Source organism: Phacochoerus africanus, chromosome 10 (assembly GCF_016906955.1).
Source record: "Phacochoerus africanus isolate WHEZ1 chromosome 10, ROS_Pafr_v1, whole genome shotgun sequence".
Lineage (NCBI taxonomy): Eukaryota > Metazoa > Chordata > Mammalia > Artiodactyla > Suidae > Phacochoerus > Phacochoerus africanus.
In genome coordinates, this window is record NC_062553.1 from 96,070,869 (window position 1) to 96,088,201 (window position 17,333).

Below are 17,333 nucleotides of genomic sequence, written 5' to 3' on the forward strand. Positions count from 1 at the left end.
TCACAGGTCCATGGCTAATATGGTTTGTTTAGAAAAAAATTAGTATCTTTGAACTTCTGTTCTTATTCTCCAAAATGTTAATAAAAGTAATTTCTTTGCTCACGATGGGTTCAGAACTAATTGAATTTAACTGCTAACTTGAGATTCTGATGAAAGGAGTTGTACTTTTTAAGTCCAAGGGTTTGGCGAGGGGTGTTTTTTATTTTTGTAAACTTTTCAGTAGTTGATTATTTGACAGCTTTCTTGAACTTTTCTGGTTAACCTTGGAGAAAAGAGTCTATAGTTGTAAGTTTTTTCATTTGTTATTTTAGCATTCTGCACTATGGAAATAAATGCTAGAGACTTGAAACAGTGAAATCTGAATGAGTGATTGTCACTTCCTTTGATTCTGATAGTATTTCACATAAGGAATCAAGTTGTCCAGCAATACTTTGTCTTTTTGGTACTAAAGATTTTGAGATTTTTATTGTTGTATTTTGTTTTACTTTTACAATAAAGTTATATAATATATAACCGAAAGCTTCTTAAGAAGAGATAACTGCATATATAAGAACATCTAAGGATATTTTTTTTGAAGTCTAGTATTCAGCTAGCTGCCTCTGAAAAGTAAATTTTTACGTGGGTTCTTTTGGAACTATTAAACTAATATTGTTTCAGTTGTGATAAAAAGTTAAAATTTATTTTTTTAAAGATGAATTTGTTTTCTTTTTTAATTTTTAAAATAATTTTTATTTTCTCCACTATAGTTGCTTTACAGTGTTCTGTCAATTTTTTACAGTACAGTAAAATGACCCAGTCACACATACATATATGTGTTCTTTTTCTCACATTATCCTCCATCATGCTCCATCACAAGTCAATAGATATAGTTCCCAGTGCTATACAGCAGGACTTTGTGGTTTATCCATTCCAAATGCAAGTTTGAATCTATTAACCCCAGATTCCAAGTCCATCCCACTCTTCCCCCCTCCCCATGGCAACCATAAGTCTGTTCTGTAAGTCTGTGAGATTCATTTCTGTGTAAAGGTTAATTTGTGCCATATATTAGATTCCAGATATAAGTGATATCATAAGGTATTTGGCTTTCTCTTTCTGACTTACTTAAGTATGAAAGTCTCTAGCTCCATCCATGTTGCTGCAAATGGCATTATTTTGTTCTTTTTATAGCTGAGTAGTATTCCATTGTGTATATGTACCACATCTTAATCCTTTCATCTGTTGATAGACATTTGGGTTGTTTCCATGTCTTGGCTGTTGTCAACATTGCTGCAGTGAACATGCGGGTGCATGTGTCTTTTTCAAGGAAAGTTTTGTCCAGTTATATGCCCAAGAGTGGAATTGCTGTGTCACATGGTAGTTCTATATTTAGTTGCTGAGGTACCTCCATGCTGTTTTCCATAGTGGTTGTACCAGTTTACATTCCCACCAACAGTGTGGGAGGGTTCCCTTTTCTCCACATTCTCTCCAGCATTTGTTATCTGTAGACTTATTAATGATTACCTTTCTGACTGGTGTGAGGTGGTATCTCGTAGTAGTTTTGATTCGCATTTCAAATAATCAACATCATATACCACATTAACAAAGGAAAAGTCAAAAACCACATGATCATCTCAACAGATGCAGGAAAAGCATTTGACAAAGTCCAACATCCATTCATGATAAAAATTCTTACCAGGAGTTCCCATCATGACTCAGTGGTTAACAAATCCAACTAGGAACCATGAGACTGCGGGTTCGATCCCTGGCCTTGCTCAGTGGGTTAAGGACCTGGTGTTGCTGTGAACTCTGGTGTAGGTTGCAGACGTGGCTCGGATCCCACGTTGCTGTGGCTCTGGCGTAGGCCTGTGGCTACAGCTCCGATTAGACCCCTGGCCTGGGAACTTCCATATGCTATGGGAGCTGCCCTAGAAATGGCAAAAAGACAAAAAAAAAAAAACTTACCTAAAGTGGGTATAGAGGAAACGTACCTTAACATAATCAAAGCCATTTATGACAAACCCACCACAAATATAATACTCAATGGAGAAGAACTGAAAGCCTGGAACAAGACAAGGATGCCCACTCTCACCACTGTTACTCAACATAGTATTGGAAGTCCAGCCATAGTAATCAGACAAAAGAAATAAAATGTATCCAAATTGGAAGAGAGGAGGTAAAATTGTCACTGTATGCAGATGACATGATACTATATATAGAAAACTGTAAGGACTTCACACAAAAACTACTGGAACTGATCAACAAATTCAGCAAAGTAGCATGATACAAGATTAACATTCAGAAATCGGTTGCAATGAAATATTAGAAAAGGAATACAAAAACACAATACCTGGAGTTCCCGTCGTGGCGCAGTGGTTAACGAATCCGACTAGGAGCCATGAGGTTGCGGGTTCGATCCCTGCCATTGCTCAGTGGGTTGACGATCCAGCATTGCCGTGAGCTGTGGTGTAGGTCGCAGATGCGGCTCGGATCCTGCGTTGCTGTGGCTCTGGTGTAGGCTGGCAGCTGAGGCTCCGATTGGACCCCTGGCCTGGGAACCTCCATGTGCGGAGGGAGCGGCCCAAGAAATGGCAAAAAGACAAAAAAAAAAACACAATACCTTTTAAAATCACACCCCCAAAAATTAGATACCTAGTTATAAACCTGACCAAGGAGGTGAAAGACTTATATGCTGAGAACTATAAAACAATAATCAAAGAAATTAAAGAGGATTCAAAGAAATGGAAATATATTCTATGCTCCTGGGTTGGAAAAATTAATATTGGAAAAATGGCCATACTATCCAAAGCAATCTACAGATTCAATGCAATTCCTATCAAATTACCCATGACATTTTTCACAGCACTAAAACAAACAATCCAAAAATTTATATGGAACTGCAAAAGACCCAGAATTGCAAAAGCAATCCTGGGGAACCAAAACCAAGCAGGAGACTTAATTCTCCCACACTTCAGGCAATATTACAAAGCCATAGTCATCAAGACAGTGTGGTACTGGTACAAAAACAAACATAGAGACTAATGGAACATAGAAGAGAACCCAGAAATAAACCCAGACACCTATGGTCAATTAATCTTCAACAAAGGAGGCACATATAGAAAATGGGAAAAAGACAGTCTTTTCAGTAAGTAGTGCTGGGAAAACTGGACAGCCACACAGAAATCAGTGAAACTGGAACGCACTCTCACACCATACACAAAAAATAAACTCAAAATGACCTAAAGACTTAAGCATAAGATACCTCTTCATATTTATAAGTTTAGTGTTTATTTCAAAATAAGGATATGCATATAAGACCAAGAAATCTTCATTTAAGCGACAAATGAAGAGTGATTTTCATTCTAACCATTTTTCTTTTTTTGTTGACCCCCTCATTTTAATGGTTACCATTCTCCCTCAGCTTCCTGAGTACACATGGAAGATACATTTTTTAATATCTTGATCCTACTTTTAAAGGTGTTTGATAGTTTGGCTGAGTAATGAATCCTAGATTGGAAATCCTAGCTTTGAAATCATTTTTCCTTAAAATGTTGACATTTTCCTCACATTATCTATCTTCCAGCTGCAGAAAAACAAAAATTGTATGTCACTCAAAATTCCAATTCTTTGCATTTGATCTGTTTTTGTTTTGTTTTTCACTCTGGAGTCTTAGAGGATCATCCATCCCACCACTTACCACAATTAATATTCTAAAATTGCACAATGTGCATATTTAGTAAAAATCCCTTTTCATTCATTTTACTAGAAATATTTCAGTATAGAAATTTATGTTCTAAAGTTCTGGGAATTTTTTTATGGCCACACCCACAGCATATGGAAGTTCCCAGGCCAGGGATTGAATCTGAGCTGTAGCTGCAACCTACAGCACGGCTGCAACAATGCCAGATCCTTTAACACACTGTGCTGGGCCAGAGATTGAACCCACATCTCCTCAGCAACCCAAGCCACTATAGTCAGATTCTTAACCAACTCTGCTAGAGTGGGAACTCCACTTCTGAGAATTTTTCAGGGATTTTTTTGTTTGTTTGTTTAATGATTTTTTTCTCTGTTTTTCCTTTTTTTCTTAATACCAGCTGGATATTGGATCTAATGGATTGACTCCCTAATTTTCCAGTCTTTCTTCTCCCATTTTCTATTTCTTCATTTACTTTCTCTTGTCTCGGAGATTTCTTTAAATTTTCTAACAATTTGTTAAATGTTTTATTTTGCTATTAGTTTTTTAAGGAGACATTTCTTACCCTTTGAATGTTTCTTGTTCTATAGTATCAGTGCAAGGGTTGTATCATCTCTTATTGAAGCATATTAATTATGTTTTTTAAGGTTTTCCTCTGCTGTATGCATTGTCTCTTCTTTCTCTAACATTCCTTTTTTCTTCATGCCTCTCTTCCTTCAAATGCTTGGTGATCCTTTCTATCCATTGATATTTAAAAGTAAGACACCACAGTGCCTGCTTCAGCAACACATAGACGAAAAACTGGAACATGCAAAGGAAATGAGTGTGGCCCACACACAAATTCTTGAAACATTCCATATTTTTAAAAATCGAACTCATATATATGAAAACAGTCTAGTGGTTGTGAGAGGCAGAGAAGAGGGGGTGGGTGAAATAGGTTAAGGTGGTCAAAGGGTACATATTTCCAGTTATAAAATAAATGAGTTATGTGGATGTAATATTTAATATGGTGACTGTAGTTAATGCTGTATTCTTAAAAGCTTATTTAAATATTGTATATTTGAATGTTGCTAAGAGAAATAGATCTTAAAAGTACTCATCCCAAGAAAAAAATTATAACTATATGTGGTGGTAGGTATTAACTAGACTTTTTGTGGTGGTTATTTCAAAATATATGCAAATATCAAATTATGTTTAACACCTGAAATTAATATATAACTGTCCCTCAGTATCCACCAGGTATAGGGTCCAAGACCTCTTTGAATACCAAAACCAGTGGATGTTCAAGTCCTTTATATAAAATAGTATAGTGTTTGCATATAACCTACACACACACACACACTGCCCTGTATAGTTTAAATCATCTCCAGCTTACTTACTAATACAATATAAATGCTACATAAACAGCAATGCACAGTAAATTTGTTTTGTTTCTTGGAACTACTGTAATGTTGTCTGTCAATTATGTCTCTCTCCCTTTTTTTTTTTCCCAAAAAGTAGCTAAATAGGTAGGTAGGTATAGGTACACTTATAGTCTGGCAGACCTAATGTATTACTTTTAGGCAGTGAGCTTGGTTTTTCCTTGGATAATCCTCCAATATCAGAATCTGAGGGTACTCTTTCTTGCGCCAATTTTTGCAGGGTAGGATCCATCAGTCTTTTGACATGGGCTGGGAATGGAAGTGCACAAGCCTGAATGTGTTCCAGAAACTGAAGAAATGGTCCTGGGAATTAATGTTCAGTAGGCAAACTTTCATTCACTACCCTGGGCTTTAGTGCATCTTCTCACCACCAACTTTACTTCAGATGAGAGCCCCTTGCTCTGTAATTATAGATATATAGATCTGTGAGTTGAATCTGTGTAATTTATTTTTTAATTTTTCTAAACTTTTATTAAAGTATAATTGATATACAATGTTGTGCCAATTTCTGCTGTACAGCAGAGTGACCCAGTCATACACACACACACATATACACATGTTTCTTTTTCACATATTATCTTCCATCATGGTCTATCCCAAGAGACTGGATATATAGTTCCCTGTGCTATACAACAAGACCTCGTGCCCCATCCATTCTACATGTAATAGTTTGCATCTATTCACCCCACACTCCCACTCCATCCCACTCCCTCCCCTCTTCCCTTGGCATCCACATGTGTGTTCTCTGTGTCTGTGAGTCTGTTGCTGTTTTGTGGATAGGTTCATTTGTGTCATATTTTAGACTCCACATACAAGTCATATCATATGGCATTTGTTTTTCTGATTTTCTTCTCTTAGTATGAGAATCTCTAGTTGCATCCATTGATTCAATATTTTATGGCTGGGTAGTTGAATCTATATAATTTAAATGAAAGTTTCTCTTTGGCAGTATAACATGTTTATTAGGAACACTGAACTCTGGACCCAAACTAACTGAGCTCAAACTCCAGCTTTACTAATAACTAGATCAGTAATCTTGGGCAGATTGCTTACTCTCTGTGTACTTAAGTTTCTCTGTCTATAAAATAAATATCATGACTTAACCTACCCTCATAGGTTATACGATATAACCTCATACTCTACCTCTTGGGCTAATGCTATATAACCTATCTCGTAGCAGTGTTGAAGATATTGAGCATTATATTTTTTAAGATGTAAAGTACCTAGTTCAAAGAATGTTCTTACAAGTGTTTGCTATTATCATTGTTGTTGTTATAAATAAGAAACCTGGCCCACTTTTAATAAGTTGAAAGAAATCTTTAGAGCATGTAGGAGTGCTTCAGGAGAATAAGAATAGTAATACTACATCTTTTATATTATAAAATTATGGAAACCTATAAATTATGAAGGTGATTATCTGCATCTGCTTTTTGGTAACTCCACTCCTAAAACCAATCTGACTTTTCAGAGCCAAATAGTTACTGGGGTTGATAGACTGTTGAATACATGTGAGACCTTTAGTTGCAAGGCTTTTTCTAACATGGATGAGTATGAAACCTTGAGAGGACTGTCAGAGAGCCTTGATTGATGATTGGAATTCACGGAGTCATAAACAAAGCTTGCCTTCTTGAGACCCATGGGCTTTTGGGAGATGAGGTTGGTGTAAACCCTTCATAAGTCCACCTCCTCTGCCTGGTCCTCAATAGACCATGGTGGAGCAAATGGCTGAATTGATGCTGATAAAGTGCCAGATGCCCTATACTTCTGTGGGAAAGGTAGAGGTTGCTTCATCCTCTACCACAGTGCTTTAGCCAAAGTGATGGAATGAATAATGTCATATGTGTAAATCATTAAAGTGTGAGAGGACTAAATTCCATTACAAGCCAGATTTTGATTAAAAAGAAAGGCCTAGTAATATGTTACTTTAGAAGATACCTAAAATAGGAGTTGTGCATGACACAGTGGATCCAACAATGGGGGCACGAGTTCAATCCCTGGCTCAGCACGGTGAATTAAAGGATCCGGCATTGCTGCAACTGTAGCATAGGTCACAGTTATGATTCGGATTCAGTCCCTGTCCTGGGAACTCCCATATGTCACAGATGTGGCCATTAGGGGAAAAAAAAAAGTGAAACAAAGAATAAATTAACTGGAACAATGATATTAAGAAAGGAAAGATGGAGAGTATTTGTTTTCAATTTAAAATAAAGGTTTTGGTGGAGAATATTAACAACCATAAACAAAAAGAAAGCAGGTTTGACAATATTGATAACACACAAAGTAGGGTTTAATGGTAAAAGCAATATCAGAATAAAGAGAGACCTTATATAATAAAAAGCCACCATTTTGAGAAATACGATATTAATAATACAATATTAATAAAACTATGTCAAGTAATACGACAGCTAAATATGTGATGCAAAAGCTGAGAAATGCAAGGGTGATTTGATGAAAATACAATTATAGTCATTATGACTTTTTTTGCCGCCACTTAAATAAAGAAAGAAATGCCTGAAAATAACAAAGAAAAGTAATGTAAGGGACGAATTGTCTTACCAGAACATGTCAGCTACTATAATCAAATTCATACGATTTGGGTGTAGAATAGACAAATATAGCAGTGAAACATGACAGTCCATAAATAAATCATGATATTTGCATATTTTAAGTGTAAAGGATATATCGCTTCAATCCGTCAGTTACAAATGAAACACATACAAATGGCCATCAGTCTGGAAAAAAAGTAAAATTGAACTCTTGTACCACATTCAGAAGTAAATTTCAGATTAAAGATCTACAGGTAAAAATATTAAAGACATAGCAACTTTTTGAGGAAATCTAGGAGATTAACAATTTATGAATAAGGGAGATGATCTTTATAAAAACCAAAATCCCAGATGTTGAAATTAATGGTCAGATTTAGCCATATTAAAGAGAGCATTTTTAGTGTAATAAAGATTTCCTAAATAGAATCAATAGGCAACAATAAAAAAGTAAACTTGGGGAGTTCCCACTGTGGCACAGTGGGTTAAGGATCCAGTGTTCCCACAACCGTAGCTCAGATTCAATCCCTGGCCCGGGAATTCCATGTGCCTCAAGTGTGGCCCCTACTCCAAGAAAAAGTAGTTTTGGGGAAAATATTTGCAGCATACAGAACAAAACTAAGAGTTAATATCTAAATATTCAGAAATTTCTTGTAAAAGAACAAAGGAAATTAAGTCATCAGAAAAAAATGGGCAAAGTATATGAAGAGGAAATTCAAAGACAGTTCACATGGCTAACAAACTTTTAAGATATGCTTAAATTCTCCTGTAATTAGGGAAATACAAATTAACAGTGAGGAGACATTATATCCATCAGACTGGGAAAGGAAAGCGCTGTTGGATGTATTGCTTGAAGAGATTTTTACAAGATATTATTGAATAAGAAAAGCAAGTGCAGAAAAGCATGTATACTGTGATCTTAATTTGTATAACACAAAAAAATTATGTTTAAAAACCTGTGGATAGATGTGTATATGCTATATATGTATATTTATATGTATATGAGTGTAAAATCATACATATGATTTTATAAATATGGAGAAAAATATTCAAAGATATAATTAGTAAGTTAACATTGACTACCTGAGTAGAGAGTAGGAAAGGGGAGCCAAGCAAAAATGGAAAAGAAAAAAGACCATATAAATAGAATAACTTATTCTTTAAGGATTTGCTTTGTAACACTGTTGTGTAGCTATATGAGACAGTACGAATTAAATTAAGTAAAATAGTGGAGAAAATGTAACATAGTTAGAATATCTAGGCTCAGTCTCAGCCCCACTGCTCATTATTCATATAACCTTAACCAAATGTTTAAGCTTTCTGGGTCTGTTTATTATTCTTTTAAGTGGAAATAATGGAATTTTATAGAACGTGTATGTGAATAAAATGAGAAAATACACATGAAAGTAACTGGAATAATGCTCGTCCTTTAATAGATGCTTTGTAAATCTCCTGTTTCCCACCTTCTTTTTAAAAATATTTAACTTTTGCAGTGTGACTGTTAATTTTTAGATTACATTTGTCCACCCAAGAAGCCACCCAATTAAGAGAAGAAAAAGCACATTTGGAGAAACAGAGCAGAGAGTTACAAGTGAAGTGCAATGAATTACAAAATGAGAAATACGAAGCTATTATAAGAGCCAGAGATAGCATACAACTCTTAGAAGAAGCTAATCTTCAAAGAAATCAGGTAGGAAAACTAGTGAACATGTCTATAAATAATAGTAAATAAATAATGAAATACTGAACATTCTCCCATATGACCTGATAGTGAGCGAATCAATAACTACAGAATAAACACATAAGAATGAAATTGCCCTGCTCACCATTGATAGACGTATTACTTTATGTTGAGTTAATATCTCAGGGAGTTCTTGTTGTGATGCAGCAGAAACAAATCAGACTATTATCCGTGAGGATGTGTGTTCGATCCCTGGCTTCGCTCAGTGGGTTAAGGATTCAGCATTGCCATGAGCTGTGGTTTAGGTTGCAGATGTGGCTTGGATCCACACTGCTGTGGCTGTAGCTCTGATTTGACCCCCTAGCCTGGGAACTTCCATATGCCGCAGGTGCGGCCCTAAAAAGCAAAAAAAAAAAAAAAAAAAGAAAGACTTAATATCATAAAATACGACAAAAGGTCAATTCTCACTCCAAATTTTTATATTAGACCTTTTTTTAAATGTCTCCAATCCTTGTGTAACAAATCATCCCCTATAGTCTCATCCCTAAAAAATATCTGTTATAGCACTTTACCACGGTATGTATACCCTTTCTTTTAGTCACTTGAATCAGATGAATCTTATTCTTTATTTTCCTTTCATTACCTACACAATTATTCTAATAGAACAGAAGCTTAATTGACATGAATTAAATTTATCTGTAAAGATTTATTAGCTGGAGACTTCATGTCACTATTCTTTTTTTTTTTAACCCTCTAACAATTGTGATTACTATGCTATCACATATCATAGCTTTTGTCTTTTACCACTTCCATAGTTTATAGAAGTCACAGAATACATTTGTGTTTAATGTTGCTTCCTCCCTTATGTAGAGATCATTATATTATCATTTCACTTAATCAACATCTATTGAATACCTAGTATTTGCATAATATTCCATTGAAAAGTATGAGAGTACAAAGGAAATACTTTGTTTTATTTGTGTATTCTTTTTTACATGGTAAGCGGAGAGCTGTTAAAAACAAAACAAGCTAAAGCTGCATATTAAGAAGCTACTAAAAAATAAAAATAAATAATTTTCCAAACCCAAGCTGTGGGAATGCCAAGGTGTTCATTATACCTTTCAGCTAATATTCCCATTTGTGATCTGAACTGACTTTGAGAATGCATGAAAGGCACAAAATAGACATTCTGTGCTTGGGAATTTCTGTAAACACCTAAGTAAAACAGAACAATTAAGAGAAGGGAAGAATTGTTTATCTCTCTCCTCTGAAGCCTAATCATATAATCATTTTTAACATCAAGTCATAAAAATGAACATTTATGTGGAGCACAATGGACAGAGAAAGTAGTTGTGATACTCATTACCCGTTCTTTAAGTCTTTTCATACAAGTCTCAGGTCCACAGACCATGCATTGGATGTTTATGGCTACAGTATTAATTCCCTCTTACTCATTGCTTAAGTGCCAGAGGGTTCTCACTTTCAGTTGCTTGTTCCAAGAAGTCAAGGGTTCTCTCAGTCGTAAAACCAGGCGTGGAGTACAGTCTTAGGATACTTTTCTTATGAAGCTTCCCTTTTTTCCCTTGTCCCTTTCTCCTTGACAAGGTTGTTAGGTCAAAACAGATACTACTTCTCACTACTTTAACCTATTTAAGCAATAGAAAATTTATTAAACAATTTTTTTAAAAAAAGAAACATACAGATTCATTGGAAGATAGTGGGATCAGAACACAGAGCCACTTCTTATGTAATGATGTTTTTTAAAAAAATGATTCACTCAAACATAAAATTGGAGAAGTTATAGGCCTAGGAAAATATTTGAACTGGAGATGTAAACTTGAGAATTGTCAGCATATAAATGTTATTTAAAAACCATAAGATTGGATTAGACCACCAAGGGATGGGTGTAGATAGACAGAAAGACCAAGGACTAAGTCTTGGGTGCTCAGTGTTAAAGAGGTTCAGGAGAAAGGGAAGAAACAGCAGTGCAGACTAAAAAGGAATAATCAGTGAGTTAGGAGGAAAACCGATACCATGGCATGCTAAAAGCCAAGCAGAGAAAGTAAAACAAGAAAAATAATATAATCCATTATTTCAAGTGCTGCTGACAGAGCAAATAAGATAATTACTCAAAATTGACTCATGGATCATCAGTTTAGATATCATGGAGGGTGGGAAAGCCTGATTGGAGTGAACGTAAGAAAAAGTTTCGGAGGAAGTTCCCATTGTGACTCAGTGGTAATGAACCCAATAAGTAACCATAAGGATGGGGGTTCCATCCCTGGCCTCTGGGGATTGGTTCAATCCCTGGTTAAGTATCAGGCACTGCCACAGGGTGTGGTGTAGGTTCTAGACAAGGCTCAGATCCTGCGTTGCTGTGCCTGTGGTGTAGACTGGCAGCTGCAGCTCCAATTCGACTGCTAGCCTGGGAACTTCCATGTGCTGCACATGCAGCCTTAAAAAAAAAAAAAAAAGAAAGAAAGAAAAAGAAAAAGTTTTGGAGATGAGCAAGTGCAGACTTCAACAGTTTTGCTCCACAGGGAAGCAAAGAAACTGGATGTTGACAAGACAATGAAACTAGCATTGTAAGAGTGTTTCTGTTTTCTTTTTTTTAGGGCCACACCCATGGCACATGGAGGTTCCCAGGCTAGGGATCAAATTGGAGCTACAGCTGCCAGCCTACACCACAGTAACAGCAACACCAGATCTGAACTGTGTCTTTGACCTACACCACAGCTCACGGCAACCCCGGATCCTTAACCCACTGAGCAAGGCCAGGGAGCGAACCTGCAACCTCCTGGTTCCTAGTCAGTCTGATTTACACCCGCACCACAACGGGAGCTCTCCTATAAGAGTTTTTTTTAGGTGAGATGAAGATGATTGGTTGACTAGAAATGTCATGGAGACAAGGTAAGTGATGTCTACAGTGATGGAGGTAGATAAGGGTGACAATTTGAATAAAACCAAATAATTGAAGGAAAGTCCCCAAGGTTTTCCTAGAAATAAAATCTTTACATTTGATTACTTATTTTAAAGAGAGAATGAAGGAAAAATGAAGTTCAAAAATAATTCTAAATTTCCACCAGTAGAAATTAGAAGAATAATGGCACTGGCTGAAATAAATATCAAAGGAAAAGAATAAATTTTTAGTTAGGACAGAGTGAGGTTAGGAAAAATATCATCACTTAGGCAAAGATCTCTGAGTGATGTCACTGAAGTTTCAAATAAGATGTTTGCTTTCCAGAAAGTGCTTAGTGTAGGTTTTTACCCATTTATTATGTTAGACTCTATTAATAATGATATGATCTATAATAACATCAAATTCTTATTTTCTGAAGGCTCTACTTGAGGAGAAGCAGAAAGAAGAAGATATAGAGAAAATGAAAGAATCGTTTTCTCGGATTGTGCAAGAGTCTGCCATAAGAACCAGGAAGGAAGTAAGAGTTTTTTATTTAAATTTAAAATCCAAAATTTTATACAGTTTTACAGCTTAAGACTAGATACTACCTGAGTTTATGCCTGAGTTTATGGACATAGCCAGTTAACTCTCAGCAGATTGCATCAATTGTGTTAAATTTCAAATAAAAATCATTTCCTGATAATATCCCCTAACATTTGAGGTAGTGATGCAGAAATACATCACTAGGGTAGGGGAAGTGGGGAGGAAAAGATTTAGGCTAGGAATATAGTGAAGAATAGCATGCCCGAAATATAATGTTAAAAAGGAGGGTCAGAAAGAAACTTAGAATGCATAAGAGCAAGAGAAGGAAACCTACTGCTATTTGCAGTATCTTATAGAATCTTAGGACTGGAGTACCAGATAGGCTTTAACCCCTTATTTTATTGCTAATGAAGCTGAAACTCATGAAAAGTTTATTGACTCACTTTAAATTACATACTAATGGAGTTCCCGTCATGGCGCAGCAGAATCGAATCTATCTAGGCAGCATGAGGTGGTGGGTTTGATCCCTGGCCTCACTCATGGTGTAGCTCGCAGACGAGGCTCATATCTCCCGTGGCTGTGGTGTAGGCCAGGGGCTACAGCTCCAATTAGACCCCTAGCCTGGGAACCTCCATGTGCCGTGGGTACAGCCCTGAAAAGCCCCAAAATAAATAAATAAACTAATTAATTAATTATATACTAACTAAAGCCAGAACTTAGACTCATACCTTCTCCTTGCTGTACTGAGCACAGCGTTGTTTCAGTCACATCATGTTGATACTTAAACCGTTTGTGAATTGTGTTGTTGTTTGCAATTCCATTATCAAGACTAAGTCTTAAATTTTTGTGTTAAGGTGATGAGTTGTTTCTTGGTTTGAACTGCAAGCCTTAGAAAATAAAAGCTGTCTTAGAAATTTGTGTGCTTTCATATAAAGATATTTATTTGCCTTTTCCTCTAGTATGGATATGAATTAATTTTTAAGTGGTGTGGTAAGGTTTGAAAGTATAAGGTAAGTTTAGGAAGAAGAAACCACGAAAACCCATTTTAAAGATGAAAAACCTGCAAAACAGTAGTTAATTAACTTGCTTAGGGTTCCATCTCTAGGAAGTAACAGAACTGGGATGCAAGTGAGCTCTATGCTTAGTCACTATGAGAAATTGTTATCATTAATTTTATATATATATATATTTTACATTTAGAAATTTTCAAATCCATAAAGGGAAGACCTATACAATGAATTTATTTACCCCTCACCCAGAAAACTCTTAGTGTCTTGCTGCACGCATTCCATCTCTCATTATGTACGTACAGACTCTTCCCTTTTACCAAATATTCAGACATAGGCTGCAAGCCACATGACATTTCATCTTGGCCTCTGTTTCCCCAGAAAAAGAACTTTGCTACACAATCACACCACTATTACCACATCTTAAAAAAAAAAAAAAAACAACATTACTTCAATTTACACTTGAATTTCCTAAAATATTCTTTGTAGCTATTTTTTTTTAATTCAGGAAGCAATCCTTGTTTATGCCTCGTTGCATTTGACCACCATGTCTGTAATCTCTTCCCTTTGTATTTGATAAAGAATCCTGTATAGAATTCGGGCCAGTTGTCCTTCAGAATATTCCACATCTGGGTTTGAGTGACTGTTTCATCTTGATTAGATTCAGGTCTTTCTGGCAGAGTGATATGCATACTTACATTCCACTTTATCACACCAGGAATCTATAATGTCAGGTTGAACCTGGATGCTGCTAAGCTTGACCATATGATTGAGGTGATAATATCAGATCTTTATATTATATACTTTATAAATAATTGAGGAAGATAGTTGACCATGCATGTATCTTTCCACCAAAATCTTTGATTCAGTAGTTTTATCATCCATTGATAATCCTTGCCTATGCTAAATATTAAGTGGGGTAATTAGAAATGATTATATTCTAAGTCTGTCAGTCTTTCTATACATTTATTAGCTATTATTTTTGATAAGGGAGAGTCCTTCCCCCCCCTTTTTAGTATCACCATGGATTCATGCACCTTTTTAATTATTTTATTTATTTTTTGCTTTTTTAGGGCCGCACTCACAGCATATGGAGGTTTCCAGGCTAGGGGTCAAATCAGAGCTACAGCTGTTGGCCTATACCACAGCCACAGCAACACCAGATCCAAGCCTTATCTGCTACCTACACCACAGCTCACGGCAACACCAAATCCTTAACCCACTGAGCGAGGCCAGGGATCAAACCCGCATCCTCATGGATCCTAGTCTAGTTTGCTAACCGCTGAGCTACAAGAGGAACTCCCTTTTTAATTTTTTTTATTTTGTGATCCATTACCTTCAATCTTTGTTTTTATTTTCAAATTATCTCATTTTTTTGCATAAATGATATTTCTCTCTCATCTTATACTTTCCTTGCCTCAGAGACATTAAGGAAATTTGCAAAAATGTAAAATAATATAACTATTCTAAATTATTTTTAATTTTTGGAAAATATACATATTTTCAAAAAGTGTATTTTTATGTTAACCTGTAATGACTTTGCTTATCATTATTTATAAAGAGATTAATAAGTAAATATTTTGAAATTTTCTCAGTTTTCACTGAGAAAATACGGTAAATTTTAATGGAAGGAGAACCCATTATAAAATGTGTTTTTGTAGTGTAAAAGGATCCTAAGACCAAAAATTTGACAGTCATTATCCTTTTGGATATATCATCCTGTTCACTTACTTCTACTGTCATGATAAATTATTGACTTTTACAAAAAAGTTATAATTTTATTTTTTTCAATATTAAATATTTTTATTGGATAATAAGCTTTTTTATTGTAGACCTAAATAATTCATAAATATCTTAATTTATAGGTTGAAAACACAAGAAAACAATATAATGTACAGATTTCTCGACTAGCAGGAGAACTTTCAGCCCTTCAAACGGTATGTTAGAAGACTATATTGATATTTTCTTCTGCATATTGCTTATTTTTAAAGCCAAGATATATATTATTGGGTATTCATTTATTCAGAAGATATTTATCCTCCCAAGAACTATTCTAGATGCTAGGGAAAGAGTAAAAATCAGGCTAAAACATTTTACCCACATTCTTGGAACTTATGGTCTAGTAGGAAAGATGGATGGTATTTGTCACATTCTACTGTGATTCCCTATTTTGGGCAAAGAATGCACAGGGTGCTATTGAAGCATTCAGCTGCAGCTGCTTCCATGTGTTGGGTTCATCTGAGAGACCAGGGAGAAAGAAAGAGAAAGCATACATGACAGTGGGGAGGAGAAAAGACAGTCTTCCCAGAAGAAATGAGTACTGAAGAACGAGTGGACAAAGAGAGGAGAGGGAAGAGTACTTGTGTGACTAGAGGTGGGATTGAATATATAAATTTAACCTAAAGATTTAACAAAATGGAATTTAATAACCTTGCTTACAGAGCATGAAAGTACTAGACTTTCTAGAGATTGGGAAGATATTTTCAACTTTACACACACTTATCTTTTCTCAAAATCTTTTTCACTTTTAATCTTTCTTATACAATTTAGTAATGAATTGTGTCTTGTAATAATTATACATTACATTAGACCTCTCTTTCTCTGTTTCCTCGTCTTCCTTCTCCCTCCCTCTCTCTCCCTCTCTCTTTCTTTCTTTTTTTTTTTTTTTTTTGGTTTTAGGGCCACACCTGCAGTATATGGAGGTTCCCAGGCTAGGGGTCGAATCAGACCTACAGCTGCCAGCCTACAGCATAGCCACAGCAAAGCCAGATCCAAGCCAAGACTGCTGTCTACACCAAAGCTCACGGCAATGCCGGGATCCTTAACCCACTGATGGAGGCCAGAGATAGAACCTGCAATCTTGTGGCTCCTAGTCGGATTCATTTCCACTGTGCCACAATGGGAACTCCTCCCTCTCTCTTTCTTCATCAAAATTTTTTGAGTTCGATTGTAAGCACTTCAAAGTAGAAGGGTCTTATGCGTTCCTTTATTTTCCTCATTGCTTAATACAGGATTTTACACAATATGTTTTCAATAAGTATTTATTGGCAGATTGATATTTAAACACTTCTGAAAGAATGATCACATCTTTTCCACATTTCTGCAAACTCTAATGTGCATGATGGGACCTTAGTCTTGTCTATAGCCTCTAAGAGTAATAGAACAAGAAACAGTGGCAGAAACATGAAGTAAAATTAACGGAATATAGTATGGCTGATTAGTCATGCCTAATTCTTTGTCATTTTTACTTCCTCATCTATCTCCTTGCTATTTTGCTTGTTCTCTTATGGACTAATTTAACTATCAAAAGTTTCACAGTTTTGAAGAAGAAGGGTCTACACCAGCCTAAGATTATTTAATAGACTGTAAACTAACATGATATCTTTCTATTTAGGCATGTGTACTAGGTAAGACCCACAGGGATTTTAAAAATAATTCACAGCCATGTAGCCATCAGAGCTATATAAATGCACTTTAGAGTCAAAAAATTGTAATTTCAAATGATTACAGAAGGTACTACTTATGATTTATAGTAAAACAGTTTTAATTTATAGCTAACCGGATTTTTC

General features: G+C 35.6%; 1 protein-coding gene across 4 annotated transcripts in view; it reads left to right on the forward strand.

Moving 5' to 3' along the window:
• Positions 1 to 17,333, forward strand: part of SCLT1 (sodium channel and clathrin linker 1) — a 256,137-nt gene that overhangs the window by 167,579 nt on the left and 71,225 nt on the right. For all 4 annotated transcript variants that reach the window (XR_007137479.1, XM_047798622.1, XM_047798620.1 and 1 more), the window contains exons 12-14: positions 9,147 to 9,324; positions 12,654 to 12,752; positions 15,630 to 15,701. Coding sequence is in view for 3 of the 4 variants with exons in the window: in XM_047798622.1 (XP_047654578.1) it covers positions 9,147 to 9,324; positions 12,654 to 12,752; positions 15,630 to 15,701 (349 nt within the window). In the remaining variant the exon portion in view is untranslated. The remainder of the gene's footprint in view (positions 1 to 9,146; positions 9,325 to 12,653; positions 12,753 to 15,629; positions 15,702 to 17,333) is intronic.